This window comes from Lytechinus pictus, unplaced genomic scaffold (genome assembly GCF_037042905.1).
Source record: "Lytechinus pictus isolate F3 Inbred unplaced genomic scaffold, Lp3.0 scaffold_19, whole genome shotgun sequence".
NCBI lineage: Eukaryota > Metazoa > Echinodermata > Echinoidea > Temnopleuroida > Toxopneustidae > Lytechinus > Lytechinus pictus.
In genome coordinates this window covers 8,155,293-8,176,740 of record NW_026974140.1, presented here as the reverse complement: position 1 = coordinate 8,176,740, position 21,448 = coordinate 8,155,293, and the positions used below count along the sequence as shown (strand labels likewise).

Here is a 21,448-nt window from a genome sequence, read left to right as displayed (position 1 = left end):
CAGCACCATCATCACCATCATCACCATCATCATCACCATCACCATCATCACTATCATCATCATCATCATCATCATCATCATCATCATCATCATCACCACCACCACCACCACCACCACCACCATCATCATCATCATCATCATCACCATCACCACCATCATCACCATCATCACCATCATGACCATATAAGGTAAATAAGGCATCATCGCATTAGTAAAATCATTTCAGAAGATGCACACTACCTTGTAATTATCAATAAGATTGCTTATTATAAAACACGTGCTCATTGGTGCCAAAGCATGACCGAATGCCACTATAAATTCTGTGTGGAAAGTCTACCCCGGTGGGTGTTTCATACAGCTGTTTGCGAGTTTAAAATTACTTTAAGTACGACTGGTGACCCTTTCTTGTGCTAAATCATATATTCCTACGTAGCTGACTTAGCACCTAACAACATGTTCTAGTCGGGCATAAAGTCATAAAGAACTTCAAGGACAGCTTTGTGAACAAGTGGAACGCCTCTGGCAGTCTCGCCTGCATTACGCAATTTAATATAGCAGCAGTGCTAACTTTAACAAGTGGAATGCCTCTGGCCGTCTCACCTGCATCACGCGATTCAATATAGCAGCAGTGCTGATTTTGAAAACTACTATAACTCGCACAAGATGTTCAGTGATACTTGGTTACTCGTATTTCCACGTTTTATGAATTAGACCAATACACTTATAGAGATATGATGGCAATTCAACAAATACCCCCAACGTGGCCAAAGTTCTTTGACCTTACATGACCTTTGACCTTGATCATGTGACCTGAAACTCGCACAGGATGTTCAGTGATACTTGATTACTCTTATGTCCAAGTTTTATGAACTAGACCAACACACTTTCAAATTTATGGCTGTAATTCAACAAATACCCCAATTTGGCCAAAGTTCATTGACCCTAAATGACCTTTGACCTTGATCATGTGACCTGAAACTTGCACAGGATGTTCAGTAATACTTGATTACTATTATGTCCAAGTTTCATGAATCAGATCCATAAACTTTCAAAGTTATGATGGTAATTCAACAGATACCCCCAATTCGGCCAAAGTTCATTGACCCTAAATGACCTTTGACCTTGGTCATGTGTCGTGAAACTCATGCAGGATGTTCAGTGATACTTGATTAACCTTATGTATAAGTTTCATGAACTAGGTCCATATATTTTCTAATTTATGATGACATTTCAAAAACTTAACCTTAGGTTAAGATTTTGATGTTGATTCCCCCAACATGGTCTAAGTTCATTGACCCTAAATGACCTTTGACCTTGGTCATGTGACATGAAACTCAGGCAGGATGTTCAGTAATACTTGATTAACCTTATGGCCAAGTTTCATGAACTAGGTCCATATACTTTCTAAGTTATGCTGTCATTTCAAAAACTTAACCTCAGGTTAAGATTTGGTGTTGACGTCGCCGTCGCCGCCGCCGTCGGAAAAGCGGCGCCTATAGTCTCACTCTGCTATGCAGGTGAGACAAAAACCACCCTGGGGGGTGTTTCACAAAGATTTAAGTGTGACTTAGAAGTCATACTCAAATGCTGATGCGAGCATATCTAACACCCAATATCATTGATGAATATTCAGCAGCACGCATCCTCATAGCATAATTTGACAAATGCATTGATGCCTTCTATACCATACTTAACTGGGAATTTAGGCAACTCTTAGGGGCAGTAGCAAGAAAGTGTTGCAATCAATTCAAAATTTCAGTAACAAATCAACAAGTGATAAGACGATTTAAATAAGGCAAACACATTTATTCTTTTTGATGCAAGGAGCAGACCAGGGCCCCATCTTACAAAGAGACGGCCAGCAATGTCAACATCTGTTACGCATGTTTGTTCAAAACTATTCTGTATAATCACGCATTCAATGTTTTGAAAATTCATTGTGATTCTCTTTGATTACGAAGAACATTGTGTAAATTACCTGTAGAAAAAATTATGACACTGATGGATTTCCATTGAGTTTCAAACTTACGATTGATTGGATCAATCGTAACTCTTTGTAAGATGGGACCCAGTGATTTGTAATAATAAATTATGATAATAAAAACTTATAGTTGATATCAGGACCTAAAATTGACTTGCAATTGATAGCAAGTTCCTTGGATGCTAACCCTAACCCTAATCCCACAGAAATTCGAAAACAGAATTCCATGACTTTTCCATGACTAAATTGCTGCTTTCCATGACTTCCTTTCTGGCACGGTTTCCAAAATCAGACACGTTTAAGATGGCCTCCACCCTCCTCCTCCCCTCATGAACACCAATTATAATAGCAGAGTATGATCACATAGTACGAGAGTTGAAAGACACAACAAACTGGAAAGCTGCCATAGCCAAGAGGTAAATGCAATTTCATGACTTTTCCATGACCAAAATCCCCTTTCCATGACTTTTCACAAATTTTCTAAATCCCTGACTTTCCATGACCAGGATTTTCCAGGACTGTGGGAACCCTGTACCTACCTCTTGGAGGCTGCAGGTCAATGTTATGATATTCACAGAATCCGATGGGGAGAAGGGCAGGGGAGGTACTGTGGCAACAGAACCAGCTGTTGGTATCCTCCAGACACCCGTCCACACCTATCATCAGGTAGCCCTCCCTCAGGACTTGCATCACTGTGGCAACACACACCGTGCCGAGACGGAGCGGGTCAACCACCTCCAGCTTCATCCCGATGCGGAATTGAGTCTCCTCTCTGGACGATGGCTATTGGTTAGAAGAAACACAGGTATGATTGTTGAAATCATTTCTTTATTCATATAGAAAATTATAATAAGTGTAATTTCTGCACCACTGGTGCACGGTTGGGGGGGTCTTAGGGGGCCATGAACCCCCCCTCCCCCCAAAAAATTAAAATTAACAAGTGGAACGCCTCTGGCAGTCTCGCCTGCATTACGCAATTTAATATAGCAGCAGTGCTAACTTTGAAAACTACTATAAAATAATCATTAACAAAAACATCATTCATATAATGACATAATACCACGTTCATTGACCATAAATGACATTTGAACGGAGACTTGAGACTGTCAACTACACCCACGTCCACATTTCATTCACTCTATCCATAAACTTTCAAAGTTATGATGGCACTTCAACAATTACCCCAACATGGCCTAAGTTTATTAACCTTAACTTACCTTTGACTTGGTTTTGTGACCTGAAACTCACAGGGGATGTTCAGTGATGCTTGATTACTCTTATATCCTAAGTTTTATGAACTAGATCCATAAACTTTCAGAGTTAGGATGGTAATTCAACAAATACCCCCAACACGGCCAAAGTTCATTGACCTTAAATGACCATTGACCATGGTCATGTGACCTGAAACTCGCACAGGATATTCAGTGGTACTTGATTAACCTAATGTCCAAGTTTCATGAACTAAATCATAAATTTTCAGTTATGATGGTAATTCAACAAATACCCCCAACTTGGCCAAAGTTCATTGACCCTAAATGACCTTTGACCATGGTCATGTGACCTGAAACTCGTACAGGATGTTCAGTGATACTTGATTACTCTTATGTCCAAGTTTTATGAACTAGATCCATAAACTTTCAGAGTTAGGATGGTAATTTAACATATACCCCCAACATGGCCAAAGTTCGTTGACCTTAAATGACCATTGACCATGGTCATGTGACCTGAAACTCGCACAGGATATTCAGTGGTACTTGATTAACCTAATGTCTAAATTTCATGAACTAAATCCATAAATTTTCAAAGTTATGATGGTAATTCAACAAATACCCCCAACTTGGCCAAAGTTCATTGACCCTAAATGACCTTTGACCTTAGTCATGTGACCTGAAACTCAGGCAGGATGTTTGCTAATACTTGATTAACCTTATGTCCAAGTTTCATGGACTAGATCCATAAATTTTCAAAGTTATGATAGTAATTCAACAAATACCCCCAACTTGACCAAAGTTCATTGACCCTAAATGACCTTTGACCTTGGTCACGTGACCTGAAACTCGAGCAGGATGTTCACTAATACTTGATTAACCTTATGCCCAAGTTTCATGAACTAGGTCCATATACTTTCTAAGTTATGATGTCATTTCAAAAACTTAACCTTCGGTTAAAATTTTGAAAATAATTTTCCCAACATGGTCTAAGTTCATTGACCCTAAATGACCTTTGACCTTGGTCATGTGACCTGAAACTCAGGCAGGATGTTCAGTAATACTTGATTAACCTTATGTCCAAGTTTCATGAACTAGGTCCATATACTTTCTAAGTTATGATGTCATTTCAAAAACTTAACCTTAGGTTAAGATTTGATGTTGACGCCGCCGCCGTCGGAAAAGCGGCGCATATAGTCTCGCTCTGCTATGCAGGCGAGACAAAAATCATGACCTGGAAAAAGAGGGGGGGAAAAGAAAAGTATGATGTAATCATCATAGTATTATGTCAAAATCTATCACAAAATAAGATTTTGGTATGAACAAAAAAAAATGAAAAAATTTGGCTCGCTAGTAGCTTTCTTAAAATTATGCCCTATACACCATGTCTGGCCCCTCAAGATGTTTGACTCATTAAGTTAATCCTGCAACTAAGGGGGGGGGGGTCCTTCCAGTATAGTTCCCGCTGTAGAGTGCAAATGTAGCCTAGTGGTCATCCTGTAAATCTCCTTAGTATAAAATTTCAAGAATATGGCATGCTTACATATTTACAACATAGCAGCTTGTACAGTTAATGGTGAAGAGCATAAAAAAAACTTACCATGTTAAATAAATCCCACGGTGCATCATCCACCCCAGCCTTCTGGTTCCTTCCTTTATCCAATGCCTCAGATTTATATGCTATAAGAACAAAATAAAATACAATATAAATTATCCTGTCATCATCATCATCATCACCATCATAATCATATTATCATAAACACCTGCCATACCTCAAAGCCACCACCAATATCTTCATCCTCATCGTGGTCATCATCATCACGATCATCATCATCATCATCATCACTACCACCACCACATCATCACTACCACCTCCACATCATCATCGCCCTTGAAATTAACTTCATCATCATCATCATCACAATCACAATCTACATCATCATCATCCTCACAATCTACATCTACATCGTCATCATTATCACCACTGCCACCACAGCTACCATCATCACCAGTTCACCACTATCACTGCCACTTAAACCACCACCATTTTCACCACAACCTCTGTCACCACCACCACAACCATCATCAATCAGCACCACCTTCCTCCGAATCATCACAACTACCATCCCTTACCAGCAGTAGAGATGATCGGATGACCGACCCGTTGCGACCACCCGACGGGATGGATCCACGGGGAGGTCTCATGGAACCAGAAATCCTTGCTAAGGTCTTTACAGTCATCATATTGCACATGGATGCGATTCGCCACCGTCTCCGTCACTGTGGCAACAATGGTATGGGAGATCTGCTGTTTGTAAACAGCCTCGAGATGCATGCCTGTTTTGAATTTACATTTCAGGTAGTCCTAGATAATAAAGACAAACAAACCAGGGATAATAACAGAGTAAAGATACAAGTGTGGCAACATTATATTTTACTGTAATACAAAGAGTGAAGTTTATTTTAATTGCACCATGTAAATACATACAGTGTACCTGGACACTTGGACATCCTCATTTCAGCACGCAAACACACATACAAGCACATCTGCAAGAATCTTCAGCAGTGAAGGAGGAAGATTGTTCCAAAGAAGAAAAGAAGCCAAGGTGCTGAATAATAGTAGTAGTCCTGTACTTAACAAAAAGTTAAGTACGACTTAGAGTCGCCCTTGAATGCCTAGTTGCGCACGGTATAAAAGACATGACCACATTGGTCAGATCATGCCAAAAGGATGCGCAATACTGCGTATTGATCAATAAGTTTGTGCGTTGCATTTCATTTACGCGTCGACATTTAAGTGCGACTTAAGTCATACTTAAATCTTTGTGAAACACCCCCCAGGTTTTAGGTCTGGTTTAGTCCCTGACTACGCGGATGACCAGGTTCACCCCGCACTCACAGAAATCACACTCACCCCCACCCTCCTCATTCAACCCAACACTCCTCCACCATCTTGATTCTTCCCTGTCTTCTTCAGTTACTCCTTTCCCCTTTGATTTCATGATTTTATGTAGCATGTAATTTTCCAAAATGGGACATATAGTACATGACACTGTCATTTGTACGACACAGGCTTTTATATTATAAGACCAAGAAATGCATGAATATGCAAAGTAAGATATCTTCAGTCTAACATGCATTGCACTACTCAGTTTTTCAGGGCTATATGATATAAACATCATCACCGGCTACAATGTTGCGATAAGGAAATACATCAAATCATAATTATATCAATATCACTTTTTAAAAGGCATAAATACTAGTCAAGGGAGAATTTCATGAAAAGGTTTGTCAATGATTTTCTCTGACTTATTAACTCTCGGCCAAAAAAAAAAACATTCACAAGTGTTCATGAAGTTGATAAAAATAAATCAAGCAAGAGTAAATACCTTGTTTTGGGGGAGCACAATGGTAGGACTTCCAGCATGGGCAACTCTAGCTAGATGCTCCTGCCAACCGTTACCTAATCGAGCTAGGACACCTAAGAAGAGCCACGTCAATAATTTTGAGAAGATGAAGACAAAAACAAATACATTAATGAGATTGTGAAACTATGCCTCAAATCCTGACAAGTTTTTCTTAAACTTCCATTGATCTTCTTCTCTGATTTTTGTGTTTTACACAATTCTTCCAGGGGGGGGTTCATTCTCCATTGATTGATTTACAGTCCTCCCAACAAAGAGAAAGTTTTAAACGATTAAGGAATGCAGTCCCCAAAGTACATTTTTGTGTATCATGGGACCTATTCTTATCATGTTTTGCCTCGAAACCATTTCTGACTATTCTAATCACTCTCATATGTATATAACTAACGTAGCGTACACAAGATTTTTTTTAGAGGGGCGGGTTCAAGCTGAATGAAATGTTGACAACCAAAAAAACAAAAAAACAAGGCCTTCAAAAAAATTTAGGGGGGGTAGGGTATCAAAAAATTTTAAGGGGGGGGTTGAACTCCTGTACACCCCCCCCCCCCTGATGATTAATATATTCCAATCAGCACCTAAATCTCTTATAAATCAAGGAAATGTGATTACATGTAAATAACAGCATACCACTTGCAGCTCTTATTAGAGAAGATCTTACAACAAGCTGGACTATGAGAACAAGAGTACCAAGGTAAGAAATAATTTTTTTTCTACGGGCTATATCTTTTTCCAAATAGGGGCGATTCTTTTAATTTCAAGGGCTTCTTTATTTCCCAATGAGCAATTATGCTGTAAAAGCATATATCATTATTCTGATGTATGTAGAATATTGATTTTCTTAAGGTTCTTGAAAATTGTTTGTGGCAGACATCTGGCGAAACTTAACATGGTCGCCAATTACAATACATTTGGCGAAATTTTGGCTGTCATGAGGGCAAATCGCGCGTCATCCTTATGTATTTCCTATGCTGAAGAGTACAAGGAAAAAGAGAAGAAATTGTGGCCAACACACCGCAGAATAAGGCATATATGGGACTTACCTTTTGGTGGTTTCATGATGTGACCTGCTTTGACAGCACCATTGACAGAGTAACATTCAGCCATAAGTAGATGAAGGGTGAAGTCGTGACTGTTGTCCATGCCGTATCCTTCAAATCTTAACCTCACCTTGTAACCTAGGATATCAAGAAATAAATCCATTCATTTTTAGTTAATGCCATTACCTTCAAATCTTAACCTCACCTTGTAACCTAGGATAACAAGAAATATTTCCATTCATTTTTAGTTAATGCCATTACCTTCAAATCTTAACCTCACCTTGTAACCTAGGATAACAAGAAATAAATCCACTCATTTTCATTCAATGCCATTACCTTCAAATCTTAACCTCACCTTGTAACCTAGGATATCAAGAAATAAATCCATTCATTTTTAGTTAATGCCATTACCTTCAACCTAGGATAACAAGAAATATTTCCATTCATTTTTAGTTAACGCCATTACCTTCAAATCTTAACCTCACCTTGTAACCTAGGATATCAAGAAATAAATCCACTCATTTTCATTCAATGACATTACCTTCAAATCTTAACCTCACCTTGTAACCTAGGATATCAAGAAATAAATCCACTCATTTTCATTCAATGCCATTACCTTCAAATCTTAACCTCACCTTGTAACCTAGGATATCAAGAAATAAATCCACTCATTTTCATTCAATGACATTACCTTCAAATCTTAACCTCACCTTGTAACCTAGGATAACAAGAAATATTTCCATTTGTCTGTATGTAATGAAGTAACATTCAAATCTTAACCACACCTTTCAACCTAGAAATAATAATAAAGTCTAAATTTGCTTCAAATCATAGCATATTGTAATATTGCTTTGACATCATTGCAATTAGATATTGAATTTACTTTTATTCCACTAAAAAGTGTACTATTGTCATGGATTTGAACGCAGGTATGCATATGATTTAGAACATTGCAGAGTACGATGTCCCATATCCAGACATTTGGCACAAATGTTACATTTTATTCCAAAATCGGGTCGCAGATCAATTGTAAGGTGTGCTGGGATTGGTTGATTACTGACCTGCCATCTGTATAACCCTAGCTACCCAGAAGCTGTTGGGCGATTCCTCAGGATCTCGATTGTGCACTTCTATCATCGTTCCAGTCAGGTTACCTTTCCATTCTTGTGACATGGGTGCCTGAGCCAAACAGAAAGGAAGGTTGCATTAAAAGTTTTAAAAGAAAGTAGTTGCAGCAATCAATTATTTCATGAGAAAGTCTTTAAAATCAAGGTTAATTGTCACCATATTATCATATATCTAGATCTGGTACATTAATGTAAACTTATCTTTGTTTAATCATGAAATCTTAGCTCCAAAACCGATAAAATCTGACGATCACTAACACAGAAAAGAATATGTGGGACAGTGTAACATTGGAAAAATACCCGACATATGATGGAATTCCACGCTTATTTTGCTCATTTCTCAGCACTTACAAATTTTCTTCCAAGGCTATTTGGCACATATTTTATTAATTTTATACATACCAACACTTGGGTGGTCATTTCATTGGATTCTGCTCAAACTAATTTTTTATCGTTACTACAAGTGGTATTTATCTTTAATGACGGTGATATTAGGGAGTTTTCACACTGAAATGTAGAATGGATTTAACAACACAGTATATCTATTTAAAATTTCCATCAAAATACAAAGAACAACTGGAAGGTCTTTGTTGAACCGGAACAGCAATTTTGTCGTAAGAAAACCTGCTGTTTTGATTCACCAATTTTTGACAAACATTTCTTGGCGGCTCTTTGTCATGAAAGGGCATTTGACAATACATTTTCAATGTTCTTGAATTGAATCCACCCTGCATCGCTGTGCGAGAACTCCCCATGTCAAAGATGACAATTACACTCCCAGCGAAATTTAAATTCTGAAGCACACTCAGACATCATAAAAAAACAATTGAATATTAAAAAAACAAAAATAGATCAGTAACCAACAAAACAGTATAAGGCAAAAGAAGCAAGTGGAATCACTCATGGAAATACAAACAATTAAAAAAGGATGAATTTCAAGGATGTATGGCTGATTGTTATTTGTTCAATCATATTCCCCGTTTGCCCATTAATCAAAAGAAAATGGTAACTTACGTGACAGAAACACTTGACTGGAGCGGCTTCCGTGTCGTGGGCTTGGAGATAATCTGACCAATCAAAGACCTCGGAGCTATGACCGTTGGTCATCTGACCATTGGGAATGCTGTTAGTGACACTAGATGACTTGGAATGCTTGTGGTTGTTGAAGCGCGGAGGAAACAACGGTTGCGGTTTGTGTTCTTCAAAAAGTGTTGGTACCTGAAGCATGGCCGAAACGAAATAAAAATGTATTCAGGTTCAAGATACTTTCAGATAGTTTCCTCTATAAAGTAGACACAAATTGAAAATAATTTTGGCTAAATAAGATATACATGTAGATTGACGGGAAATGGTATGTAGAGGAAAATTACATAGAAGAAATGCTTTAATGCTTGTCGTTTGTATCCTCTGGCAAAATACACCATATAAAACTATCTTCTTTATCAACTGATTATTTATTGTAGCTGCTTTCATGTAGCCCATAATACATTGAACGACATCTCTTAGTACTTCACAGGTATATTATCACCGGTCATCAGATCTTGTCCTCAGACAATGTATGCTCTCCACTCCTTGGGGAGCATTTCGGCAAGTTTCCAAACTCACTCAGGGAATAATTTTGCTTTACAAATTTGAATAGCATATTGGGTACAAAGAGAAAAGCTCTTAACTAAGTAATGTACAGTCCTATGTAAAGATATGCTATACAAAAGAGTTTATGCAGAGCAGTCTTTCAAAAATGTGGAGCAAATTGCGATGCGATACCAGGAAAATTATTCCCTGTCACTTTCTAGGCATACTACATGGGTATTTTGCATCCCACCAGATACCTATGTAACACCTGGGTAGAGAGTGGCAAAGTGTTAATTAAGACTTTGCTAGTTCATTAAGACTTTGGTAACATTGGGGCCCGGAAAGAAAACCCAGCTTGGACCCGGACCGGAAGGTTTAGCAAAATTAATTTCCGGGTTGTGGATAGGCCCGGAACTCGGAGCCACCACATGTACCCAGCTGCAGCTCACACATGGAGGTAAATGGTTCACATTATTTGGAATTTTTCCAAGACATTTACAGCTTCTGATCTTTGCTCATTTCGCTCTCAACCCGGAACAGCTTGGCCCCCCAACTCGCCAGGCTCCAAGTTCCAGCCCGGCCCAGCTCCCAGCATTAACACCTTGCCAATGAAAACTGACCTTATTGAGGTGTTGGTTTGTCCCAAGGTCTCCAGTAGTCTTCTCCAGGAGCTCTCCCTTCTCTCTTTTGTAAACAGCAAATTTCTTGGTGCAAGCCACACTGCAGAAGGGGTAGTTGCCACAGTAGGAGAGGAATCGAATCGCCCGCCACATCGTGCAGTAGGCACATGGTCCTGATCAACAGATAACAAAATATTTGTTATTCAAAGAAAATCTCAACAAATTAAAAAATAAATAGGTTAATCATTTCAATTATTTGGGATTTACCTTGAATGGCATCATTGAAAACTTTAAAAAAAAATCTAAAACAAAAGGTCTAGTGATTCACTTTCAAGGCAATCACAAAAATATAATTTGCCGAAGTTAAGTTTGTGACACCAAAAAGTACATGATGTTACTTAATTTTTCCTTTTTAATCTATTCATTTGAATCAAAAGTTTAATATCTTGTCTTCGCAAACTGCAGTTAATTTCATTTAAACAGCAGATGCTCTGGCTTGTGACTTGTTACTTCTTGTCACTAATGACCAGAAAAGGAAAATGCAACACAGAATCTGTACTCTATAAATTAATATTCTAGTGCTTTATAATTTTTCTATGCATTCCTTTGATCTCTGATTTTTCTCTTTCATTTTTTATACTTACACATCTACGATCAAAAAAAAATTATTAATTTTGAGAAGAATTAGCAAGAATAGCCAAACTACATTTATGAATTCAGGCTGAAAAAATAGTATTGAAATTCTACACAAAATAATGTTTTCAAGACAATTTTGGGCCTGACGATCAGCTACAAGATTATGTATGACTTGAGAAAAACGAAAGTCAGGAAACTTGGGGGGTAAAACTCTTTTTAATGATTAGGACTTATTTCCCAAAGCTTCAAGGGGGGGCTGGATGCTCCCCTCCTTACCCAGTCTAGGTTAAGACGAGAAATCTGAGGTAGATTATTTAGCACACAAGCAAGTCATTACTTGTGCGTAAAGTCTCTCTTGACTTTCCAACAGCTTTATAAAACTGCCCTCATGCGTAAAGCCCCTCATGACTTTCCGACAGATTTATAATACCACCCTTATGCCTAAAGTCTCTGACTTTCCAGCAACTTTATAAAACAGCCCGATCGGTTCTCAACATGACCCAACAACTCACCGACTTCTCTCCCCTTGAGCTCATAGAAGGGCATTCCTTCAAACAGGGCATCGTGGTCAAGACCGTTGCTGTTTGGCGTCGGTTGACTCTGACTGTCAACAGACAGCACATCGATGTTCTCCTCAGAATCGCTGGCCCTGCCGTTGGTACTGCACCTGAGCTCACTTTCCTTGCTTCCGCACTGGTTGAAATCATGGTTCTGATTGGGCGACGTCTTCGAGTCCGAGTTGGGATGCAACAGGTAAAGACTGTACAGACTGCTAGAAGGCATCAATTCTTCTTCAGGAAAATCATTGCTCTGGGAGACACAAAAAAGGATTGAATTTGTCAATATCATGGTAAATTAATCCAAGCCCATCAATGGTCATGGCCATCCTTTTGACTGGCCTCTATGTCCTGTATTCTGAATTTGGGTTTGATTTAGACTGGTCTAAAGTTAAAGGACAAGTCCACCCCAACAAAAAGATGATTCGAATAAAAAATCCAACAAGCATAACACTGAAAATTTTATCAAAATCAGATGTAAAATAAGAAAGTTATGATATTTTAAAGTTTCGCTAAATTTCACAAAACAGTTATATTCACATCCTTGTCGGTATGCAAATGAGGAGACTGATGACATCACTCACTATTTCTTTTGCATTTTATTCCGTGAAATATGAAATATTCCAATTTTTTCCCTATTGTCGTGTGAAACAACGATTTATTCCTCCCTGAACATGTGCAATTAGCATTGTTTAATACTATATGGTTCAATCAAGTTGGTCCTTACTGTCAAATCTGTAAAAAATGAAAGATTGTATAATTCAAACAATAAAAAACAAAACAAATAGTGAGCGAGGGACATCATCGACTGTCTCATTTGCATGTCACTGAGTTGTGCATATCACTGTTTTGTGAAAAATAAGCGAAAATTTAAAATGTCATAACTTTCTTATTTTACATCCGATTTTGATGAAATTTTCAGCATAATGCTTCCTTGATTTGTATCTATTTATTCAAATCAACATTCTTCTGGGAGGACTTGACCTTTAACTATGGATAACCAATTGTAACATTAATCCACAAGGTGGATATGTGCGCAATAAAAATACCCTATATTATTATTATTAATCTCTAACAGTAGAGGTTCATAGTATTAGCTCATTAGACTCTCAAATCAATCTTAACTGTCTAGGAAGGATAAATAAGATAATTGTCTTCATCATTAAAGAATTAGGAAAGAGCACAATAAATGTAAGAAACCTACTAGGTGAACAAATTTGACATGCTTGGCTTCCCATAATTTTAGAAATATTTGTAGCAAGTAGGATTTCTTAATTTTTTTGTATTTATCAGCCCGTACATTACATGTATAACCCCCATGCACAGGTGCAGCCATTTTGTTTCATCTGTTGGGGACTTTCAATTATTCTGCTAACTAAACAGAGAAAATGAACGGCAGTGCCCATGCACCGGGATTTCCACATTACGGGCTGCATCTACACATATCTGTAATATTCGCAGTACAGTATTTTGTGTTATTTCAAACTAATATCAACAAACTCATATATCTCAGAACTTTTTGGCAGCTGATGGTTTTGTAATACTTACTACTTCCTCATCTGCAAAGCTGTTATAAGTGTTGTGAACGCTGTGAGGGTCTTGACTGAGAAGGGGGTCGGCTCCCCCCATCATGCAGTCCCCCATCGGTAAGAAGCCCCCTCCTTCTGATCCAAAACCTGTCGAGGATAGAATCAAAGAATACAATATTAATAATAATAAGCATTTTTCAATATGGAGGATTTTAGGGTTGATTAGGGCAACATCGTCCATCATCCTCAAATTCTTTATACACTTGTGTCTTTTAGAGTTACTTTCTATACATTTACCTACATATGTACTTATGGGTGGAAGTATCGATATAACACCAATAATTTCTGCATCATTTGTGATGTAAATAAATAACATGATTATCATAAAATAGAGAAATTCATTCCTATTCACATAATCAGTTTGAAAAATTAAATATAATTTTTCATTTTCCCCTTCATATAGGCCTACACGTAAGATCAAAGATTTTCTCCTTTTTTTTCTTTTTACTTTTCTTTAAACATGGAATTGGACGAATATTTTAAGATAAACTTTGAAAATGAAATGAACCAAATGTCTTCTTCAAGAAATATTGTCACAATCCCCAAAGTGGGTGCTACATACATGTACGTTTAATCTATATACAACCAAATTCACATTTTCATAAATAATAATAAAACAATGAAAATTTGTAGAGATCTGACAATTCACTTTTAGTAAGATTTTAATGTCAGAATGATACTCCCTACACACATGTGCCTGTATTTCACATTAACAAAAAAATTATGTTCTGGTCATGAATTAGAGAAGAAGCTGCTTCAAAATGATTGGAAGATTAAACAATGCGCCAAAGAATGTATGCTGTAAGCTTTTGGAGATGCCAAAATGACAAGAAGTTGTCTCACGTCTACTGATAGTCGCCTGCACTTTACACAGAAATGCATTAGTGGGACTAAACACAAGAAACCTACAGATCTACATGTATGTAGATGTTCTAAATCGGAAAGGGTAGTGAGACATGTACTGAAAAACAATATTTTGCAGGACCTATTAATTATGATATTCTTCATTACAAAAATGACATGAAAAGAGCTTAGAAGTTTACAAATTCCCCTTAACTGAGCTGAAAATGGTGTTTGGAAAATCATTTGAAAATCAAATAACACTAAACTTACCACTATATGGTGGTTCAGAATCCAGGGAATTCTGTAAATAAACAAGATAAAAAAATAATGTATATCATTCACTGCCTCGTAATAATTTCATCATTGTAGACATCGTAATTTTCAATTTCAATTCAACCCCATGTAAACAATGGAAAACAATAGTTTATAAAATAAGTAGGCCTACCGCTAAATTGTCTGTGAGTGTCACCTACCTCATACATGTACACTGTACATGTTGAAAGTTCATCAAAAGCAGTTACATACATTTTTGTCCAGAAATTCATAAACAAGATCATAGTTCCAGCTTTCCATGATGATATGAGAATACTCTTCTTGATTTTAAAAGAGTTAACCCCCCTAAAAAAAAAAAAAAGCAAAAAAAAACATTGCTTGTACTTGTACAGTACAGTACGTGAAATTAGCTTTTATTTCAACATATTTGTAGAGAGAAAAATAAAATATCATAAAATCAAAGCATATTACACCATAAAACTAAACAAATTCCTGTACAGATAAAGCACAACTTAAAGGACTTATATTTTACAAATAACAGTGTGCTCCATTTTGCAAAGCTGATTTATAAGGTCATTCAATTACAAAGAATGAATTATTGCTCCAATGACTGACACGGCACAATGGCATAATCAGTCCAATAACTTCTGACCTGAAATATTACTATGAATGAAAATATAGGGCAATTACGCCCTAAAGATAGCATGTAGATTCAGGCTATAATGGAGAAGCTTGAAAATCTCAGAAAAAAAAAACACTCAAGGCAAAATAAAACAAAACATACATTATGATGATATATGATACATAATCTACTGGTATGGGGTAGAATGTGGGATAATTGACACAATTGCACAAATATCCACTTCATTGATGGTACTCATGCATAGTGTAGTCTAATTTTCTAAGTCAAATAAGAAAAACAGTCTCCATATTGCGGGTTACTAATGTTATTAGAATCATTGTAATCCCACTTCTCTATTTAAAAACAAGAGTGTCGCTAAGGCGAGCACATACATTTTGTAATAAGCCTGCCTGTAACACGGAAAATGGAGTTATTGGTCAAGCAAGAAAAGTGGAAGGTGGCGACTTCACCTTTGATCTTCTGAATTCAAAATCAATAAAATTGCTGGGATCTATACTAGTATCATACACACCAAATTATATGAGCCTAGGTTAAGTTCAACTAAAGTTATCGCGTTAACAAGGACTTCAGAAGGGTAAGATGAAAACATGTCACTGTGATCTTGACATTTGATCTTTGACCTAAAAATCCATTGGCTTCCTGGGATCCATGCTAGTATCATACACACCAAATTGTATGAGCCAAGGTTAAGTCAAACTGAAGTTACTGCGTTTACAAGGAAAAGTTAACGGACGGACAGACAGACACCGAGCTTGATACCATAATACGTCCTGTCTAGGACGGGCGTATAAAAGAACCTTTTACATGTATGTCCATTTGGAATTGACTTAAAAGTATTAAACAAAAATAAACTTGCTCCAGCATTTAAAATCTTCACAAATGAACACAAAATATAGCAATCAATTTTTTGAATTATTATTTGCCCCATTTATAATGAATTAATGTATGTATTTGTACATATGACAATGTTTTTTAGAACCTAACATGCCAGTTCCCTCCCCCCCCCCCTTTTTTTTTTCTTTTAACATGAACTGAACAAAAAATAATACAATAAAAAAGTCAATATTTTTTCTATATTTGGTTGATTACTTCTTTGGACTGCTATCCGAGTGATTACCACTAACAATTGTATTTCTATATGTTGATTGCTTCATTACCCTTACATCGGTCAAAGGTTGTGATTGTCATTGTGGTGGCGATCATTTGCCACTTTTTTACTTTAGAATCATGATTTAGAATCACATTTTTTAAAGACCCAGAACATAGCTAAAAGTGAAATAGACAAATGGAAAATACATAAGCTATAGAACAACAATGATATATTCACTGCTTGACAGCTGAGTATTTTACTTAACATAAACTCATTTTGACTGGTTTCGGCAATAGGCATTCTTGTGCTTTGCACAGACCTGAGAATGTAACGTCATGTTGTGATTTAATGTTGTGTCTTGAATCATGTTCGTGATTCTAGCTTATGAGGTCGCTTAAATGCAGCCATGTTTATCGGCCCAAAATGGTCAGTGTTGATCATACAGTATGTAGCTTTAAGCTTCAGTTTATGAAAAAAAGTCAGCAACAATGAGGTTCAACCAGAGTCTGAAATGCCAAGGCAAATGCTGCATATAGGGCAGAAGTTGAGTCTTGTAACCTACTATTTTGGCAATATCTCACAGCACCCTGACATCAGCATGCCAAAAGGCTCCTGCAAAATACAGTTGCTAAAAAAATGTTTCATTCTCTCAAGCCAAACACCTAAAATATCAATGACTATTTTTTGTTTTTTTAGGTATCAATCAAATACGTCTTATTGTGCCAATGTTGTACTTTTATCAATTACATCCTTATTTCGTATGGGTGTTGGTGGCAATTGCATCCTTTTAGAGAGGTGGGAGTGAGAATGTTTTAAACCGAGTTGACCAATACAGCAAAGTTGACAGAGCTATGTTGACATTGATCACAAAGTGAATCTTCTTCTCTGTTGAATTTGTCCATTCATTATAAAAACTGGAAGCCTCAAGTTGCAGAGAGAACTCACATGATAAACTGACTTTTACAATGGTGTGCACGGTACACCAGGGCCCCGTCTAACAAAGAGTTGTGATTGATCTGATCAATCGCAACTATGGAAAGCCACCAACGTCAACATCTAAAATTACATGTTTGTTCAAAATATTTTCTAGAAATGATGTATATTCAATACACTAACTGTTTTCTTGACAGTTTAGTATGCTTCTCTTTGTTTTCAAAGGATATTGAGCAAATTTCCTGAAGAAAAATTATGACATTGATGGATTTCCATATACTTGATATTGATCGGATAAATCGTAAGTCTTTGTAAGACGGGGCCCTGATCAACAAGTCAATTTCAATGAAAAATGTATTTAACAGACTGCAGGGTAACTAGGTAAAATGCAGAGAAATGATACTTGACATCAAGGAGGATAAGTCTGGTTCAGGCTACATAAAGATGAGAGTAGACCTGCATTCATGAGATTTGGCAGCACTGAAAATGCTCCAGAAAATTGTTTCTCAGATGATTGCATTGACCCGCAAGGCAGAGCAACTTGGGACTGAAGCAAATCTTGAACCTGAAGTTCAAACCGATTAAATTTGGATTCTTTTCCTTTTAGTGAAATTATTGCCTCTCTTATCGCGTAAGTGCACTCGCTTTGTGCAGAGTCCTGGAATGAATAGTTTTGTCTTATCATCACCACTGCCAAAAATCAATAAAGTATGGCAGTGAGTCCAAACTTCGCGGACGTCCATTATCTAAAAAAATATTCAATATTAAAATCTGGGGCCCGTCTTACAAAGAGTTGCGACTGATCCGATCAACCACAACTATCGAAGGCCAGCTACGTCAACATATAAAATGCATGTTTGTTCAAAATTTATTTTTTATTAGATATGCTGTACGTATATTCATACATTCATCGTTTTCTTGAAGTTTCAGTGTGATTCTCTTTGTTTACTAAGGAGATTGTGACAATTTCCAGTTGAAAAAATTATGGTATGGTTTGATTTCCATACAGTTGAGATTGATTGGATCAATCGTAATACTTTGTAAGACAGGTCCCTGACATCATCAAAAGGAAAAGCAAAAAAAAATCTTGGTCAGCAAACTTAGATCACACTTTTTCAGAATGGTTTTCAAGCACTGTGCACATTCGTCGATCAGAATAGATTTTTGAAATCTCGACACCGATGACCTACTTCACATTTTTTGTCAATAACTTTATAGTTTATGATCTTGCCTTCAATTTTGAAAGGTACATGTAGCTATCATTTGAATCGGTTTTACATAAAATTTGAATATTTTATGAATGAATTTCAGCCTGAATACTTTTTAAATGTCTGGCAAAGTTTGAGCACCCCATCATAAATGGCAGAAAATGGACTGGTGGAAAATAAACCTAATGCCCTATTCTTCTTCTTCCTGTGTTCTAGTGTATCCTTCATAGTTGAAGATCAACACACTGCCAGTTCTTTTAATGATGATAATAATGGCCTTATGAAATTTTTCACCGCTCTTCTTGTCACTGGGTGATCTCAAGTAGTGTTGAAATCTGGTATTGGTATGCTGACACCAGCCCCAGCCCCAGCCATCATGAATATAAAATGAGGATGGTGTTGGGATTAACTACTCAAAATATTTCAACATCATCATCTGAGACAGTCCACCGGCTTGGTGTATCATCGTAATTGTAGAATTGTACAGTGCTGTGGAAGAACTATTCTATGTGTGGTTAAAAAGAATCAGCGCAGTCTTAGTGCAGTTGGATTTTCTGCACCTCAGCCTTGAAGCTGTCTACTGAAGTGCAGTTAACTGTAATGGCAGGGAGTATATTCCACAGTCTAATGGCATAAGGAATAAAAGTTTTCTGATAAGTAACAGTGCAAGCATGTGGGACGTGCAACCTAAGCTGATGACCACGAAGCAAGGTGGACGTAGTAGCAGCCTGGTGGAAATTCCTAACCGTCAGTACATTAACAATTGCGTTTACAAGTGAAATTTCCAACAAAATCGTGTTGAGCGCTAGTGGCATTACAGCTGGTGTAGACAATCTACATGTAATTTCCCATTTATCAATGCATGACAAACCCCTAACCCCAGGGATTGTAAAAATTGTGACTTCAACTTCTGTTGGCGCTCTCAATCTCATGAACAGGCAGCAAACCGGATGAAACGGTCCAGTGGAATTAGCTTTTGCCAGTTGAGATCATGAAGATGAGTACATATATCATTAGACTTTAAGAGAGCTGAACATTAATGTTAGACAATCTACTCTTTCAGATTCCTGAAGTGATTTATTCTACTGTAACGCCTTGCATTCTGTATGATGAGTATTGACTGAGTGTGTCGTCACGATTTCTCTTTTGTAAAGTTGAAATGACTGACGCCATCGTCAGTCATCAATAACACGATCAAACGTGAATCACTTTCATGCTCTAAACACTAGCACCGAACTTGAAATAACCCATGTGTGGGCCGCTCGGGCTTACCTTTACTATGCAATGTCCAGACGATCAATTTTAGAAAGTCATTTGGAAAAATTTACAAGCAAAGTTTCATCAATTTTTATTACAAAATGTTCAAAAATATTATAGAGAACAAAATAGATGATTACAACTATTTAATTCATAGTTTTAGTGTAATCCAAAGACAAAAAAGAAGGCTTCAAAATATAAAGCGTCCGGACACCCGACCCCCATCCTATAATGTATCGTGTGTGTGATGCCTCGTTCCAACACTAGTTACTGGTTAGTAACCATGCTCTCACAAATTGTCACAATCGATTATAGCATTGGATTGTAAAGTTACTCCCATGTGTGTGCTCACTGTGTAACATTTATATTTTTATAGATCTAACGTTACAATAACAACTCGGAAAGATTGTCACCACTAGTCATTGCCGACGACAAATTTCAGACAGCAGTGAATTTGGACTGCTGACTTATTTCACGATCACAATCGATAAATCAACTCTTAACTCTCAAGTACATCAATCTATCTTTGATCATGTTAATTTTGGTCACAAGATCTAACGTTACAACTCGGAAAGATGTCACCACTCGTCATTAGCATTGCCGACGACAAATTTCAGACAGCAGTGAATTTGGACTGCTGACTTATTTCACGATCACAATTGATAAATCAACTCTTTACTCTAAAAAAGACTCGAGTACATCAATCTATCTTGATCATGTTGATTGTGGTCACAATGGGGAGAAATAATGATGAAAATAAAAATAAAATGTTAACTTTGTCTAGCCAATGGCAATGCTGATGCTGGTTAACCTTAATTCCATTCACCAATAAACATGATTATAATTTTATATCTGATAAAAATGACATTTTCACAAGCACAACTTACATTTCAGATTTTAACATTTCAATTTAATAGATTATCTAAAAATGAAATAACATAATAAATGTGTGATCAGACTTTAATTCTCAGTTACTCTAACGTTATTCATAATAATCATCATAAACATTTGGGCAAAAACGAAAAAGTTAATGAACAGATGACAGCTTGGCGTCTCTTGACAAGAAATGGAGAAGATGATTCGCTTACGATTTTTTCAGTTTTCTGAAACAAATTCAAAGTTGACGTAAAATCGTCTTCTCCATTGAAATTCAACGTTACTCACCATGATCTTGTTTTCAGGAATGATTGTTAGTTAGTGTAAAAATCGGTTTCGTGAGAATTTACTTGTAAACATCGTGAAACTTGTGCCGACATTTTGGCCGAAGAACTCGGATGAGCTGAGAGAACTAGCTTGAACCCGATAACCTTTTTTTTTCCTCTCGCGAAAACCTGCACGTTCTCTCTCGCTCTCTCTCGATCTAGTAAATAACAACATGGAGTACCATTTGCGCATGCGTAAGAGCAGATTTTCGCAAATACCGAGTCAGATCGCAAATTTTGATTGGTC

The 21,448-nt window shown here is 37.0% G+C and overlaps 1 protein-coding gene across 1 annotated transcript in view; it reads right to left on the bottom strand.

Moving 5' to 3' along the window:
• LOC129260709 (uncharacterized) overlaps positions 1-21,381 on the bottom strand; it is a 33,481-nt gene extending 12,100 nt beyond the window's left edge. Inside the window, exons 1-12 of the mRNA XM_064114389.1 lie at positions 21,164-21,381; positions 14,866-14,896; positions 13,712-13,839; positions 12,119-12,416; positions 10,971-11,143; positions 9,793-9,996; positions 8,713-8,830; positions 7,655-7,789; positions 6,579-6,670; positions 5,323-5,554; positions 4,790-4,869; positions 2,521-2,764 (exon numbers count right to left, since the gene is read on the bottom strand). Of these exons, the coding sequence (XP_063970459.1) occupies positions 2,521-2,764; positions 4,790-4,869; positions 5,323-5,554; positions 6,579-6,670; positions 7,655-7,789; positions 8,713-8,830; positions 9,793-9,996; positions 10,971-11,143; positions 12,119-12,416; positions 13,712-13,839; positions 14,866-14,896; positions 21,164-21,166 (1,738 nt within the window). The 5' untranslated portion in view covers positions 21,167-21,381. The remainder of the gene's footprint in view (positions 1-2,520; positions 2,765-4,789; positions 4,870-5,322; positions 5,555-6,578; positions 6,671-7,654; positions 7,790-8,712; positions 8,831-9,792; positions 9,997-10,970; positions 11,144-12,118; positions 12,417-13,711; positions 13,840-14,865; positions 14,897-21,163) is intronic.
• Between the last annotated feature and the right edge of the window lie 67 nt (positions 21,382-21,448).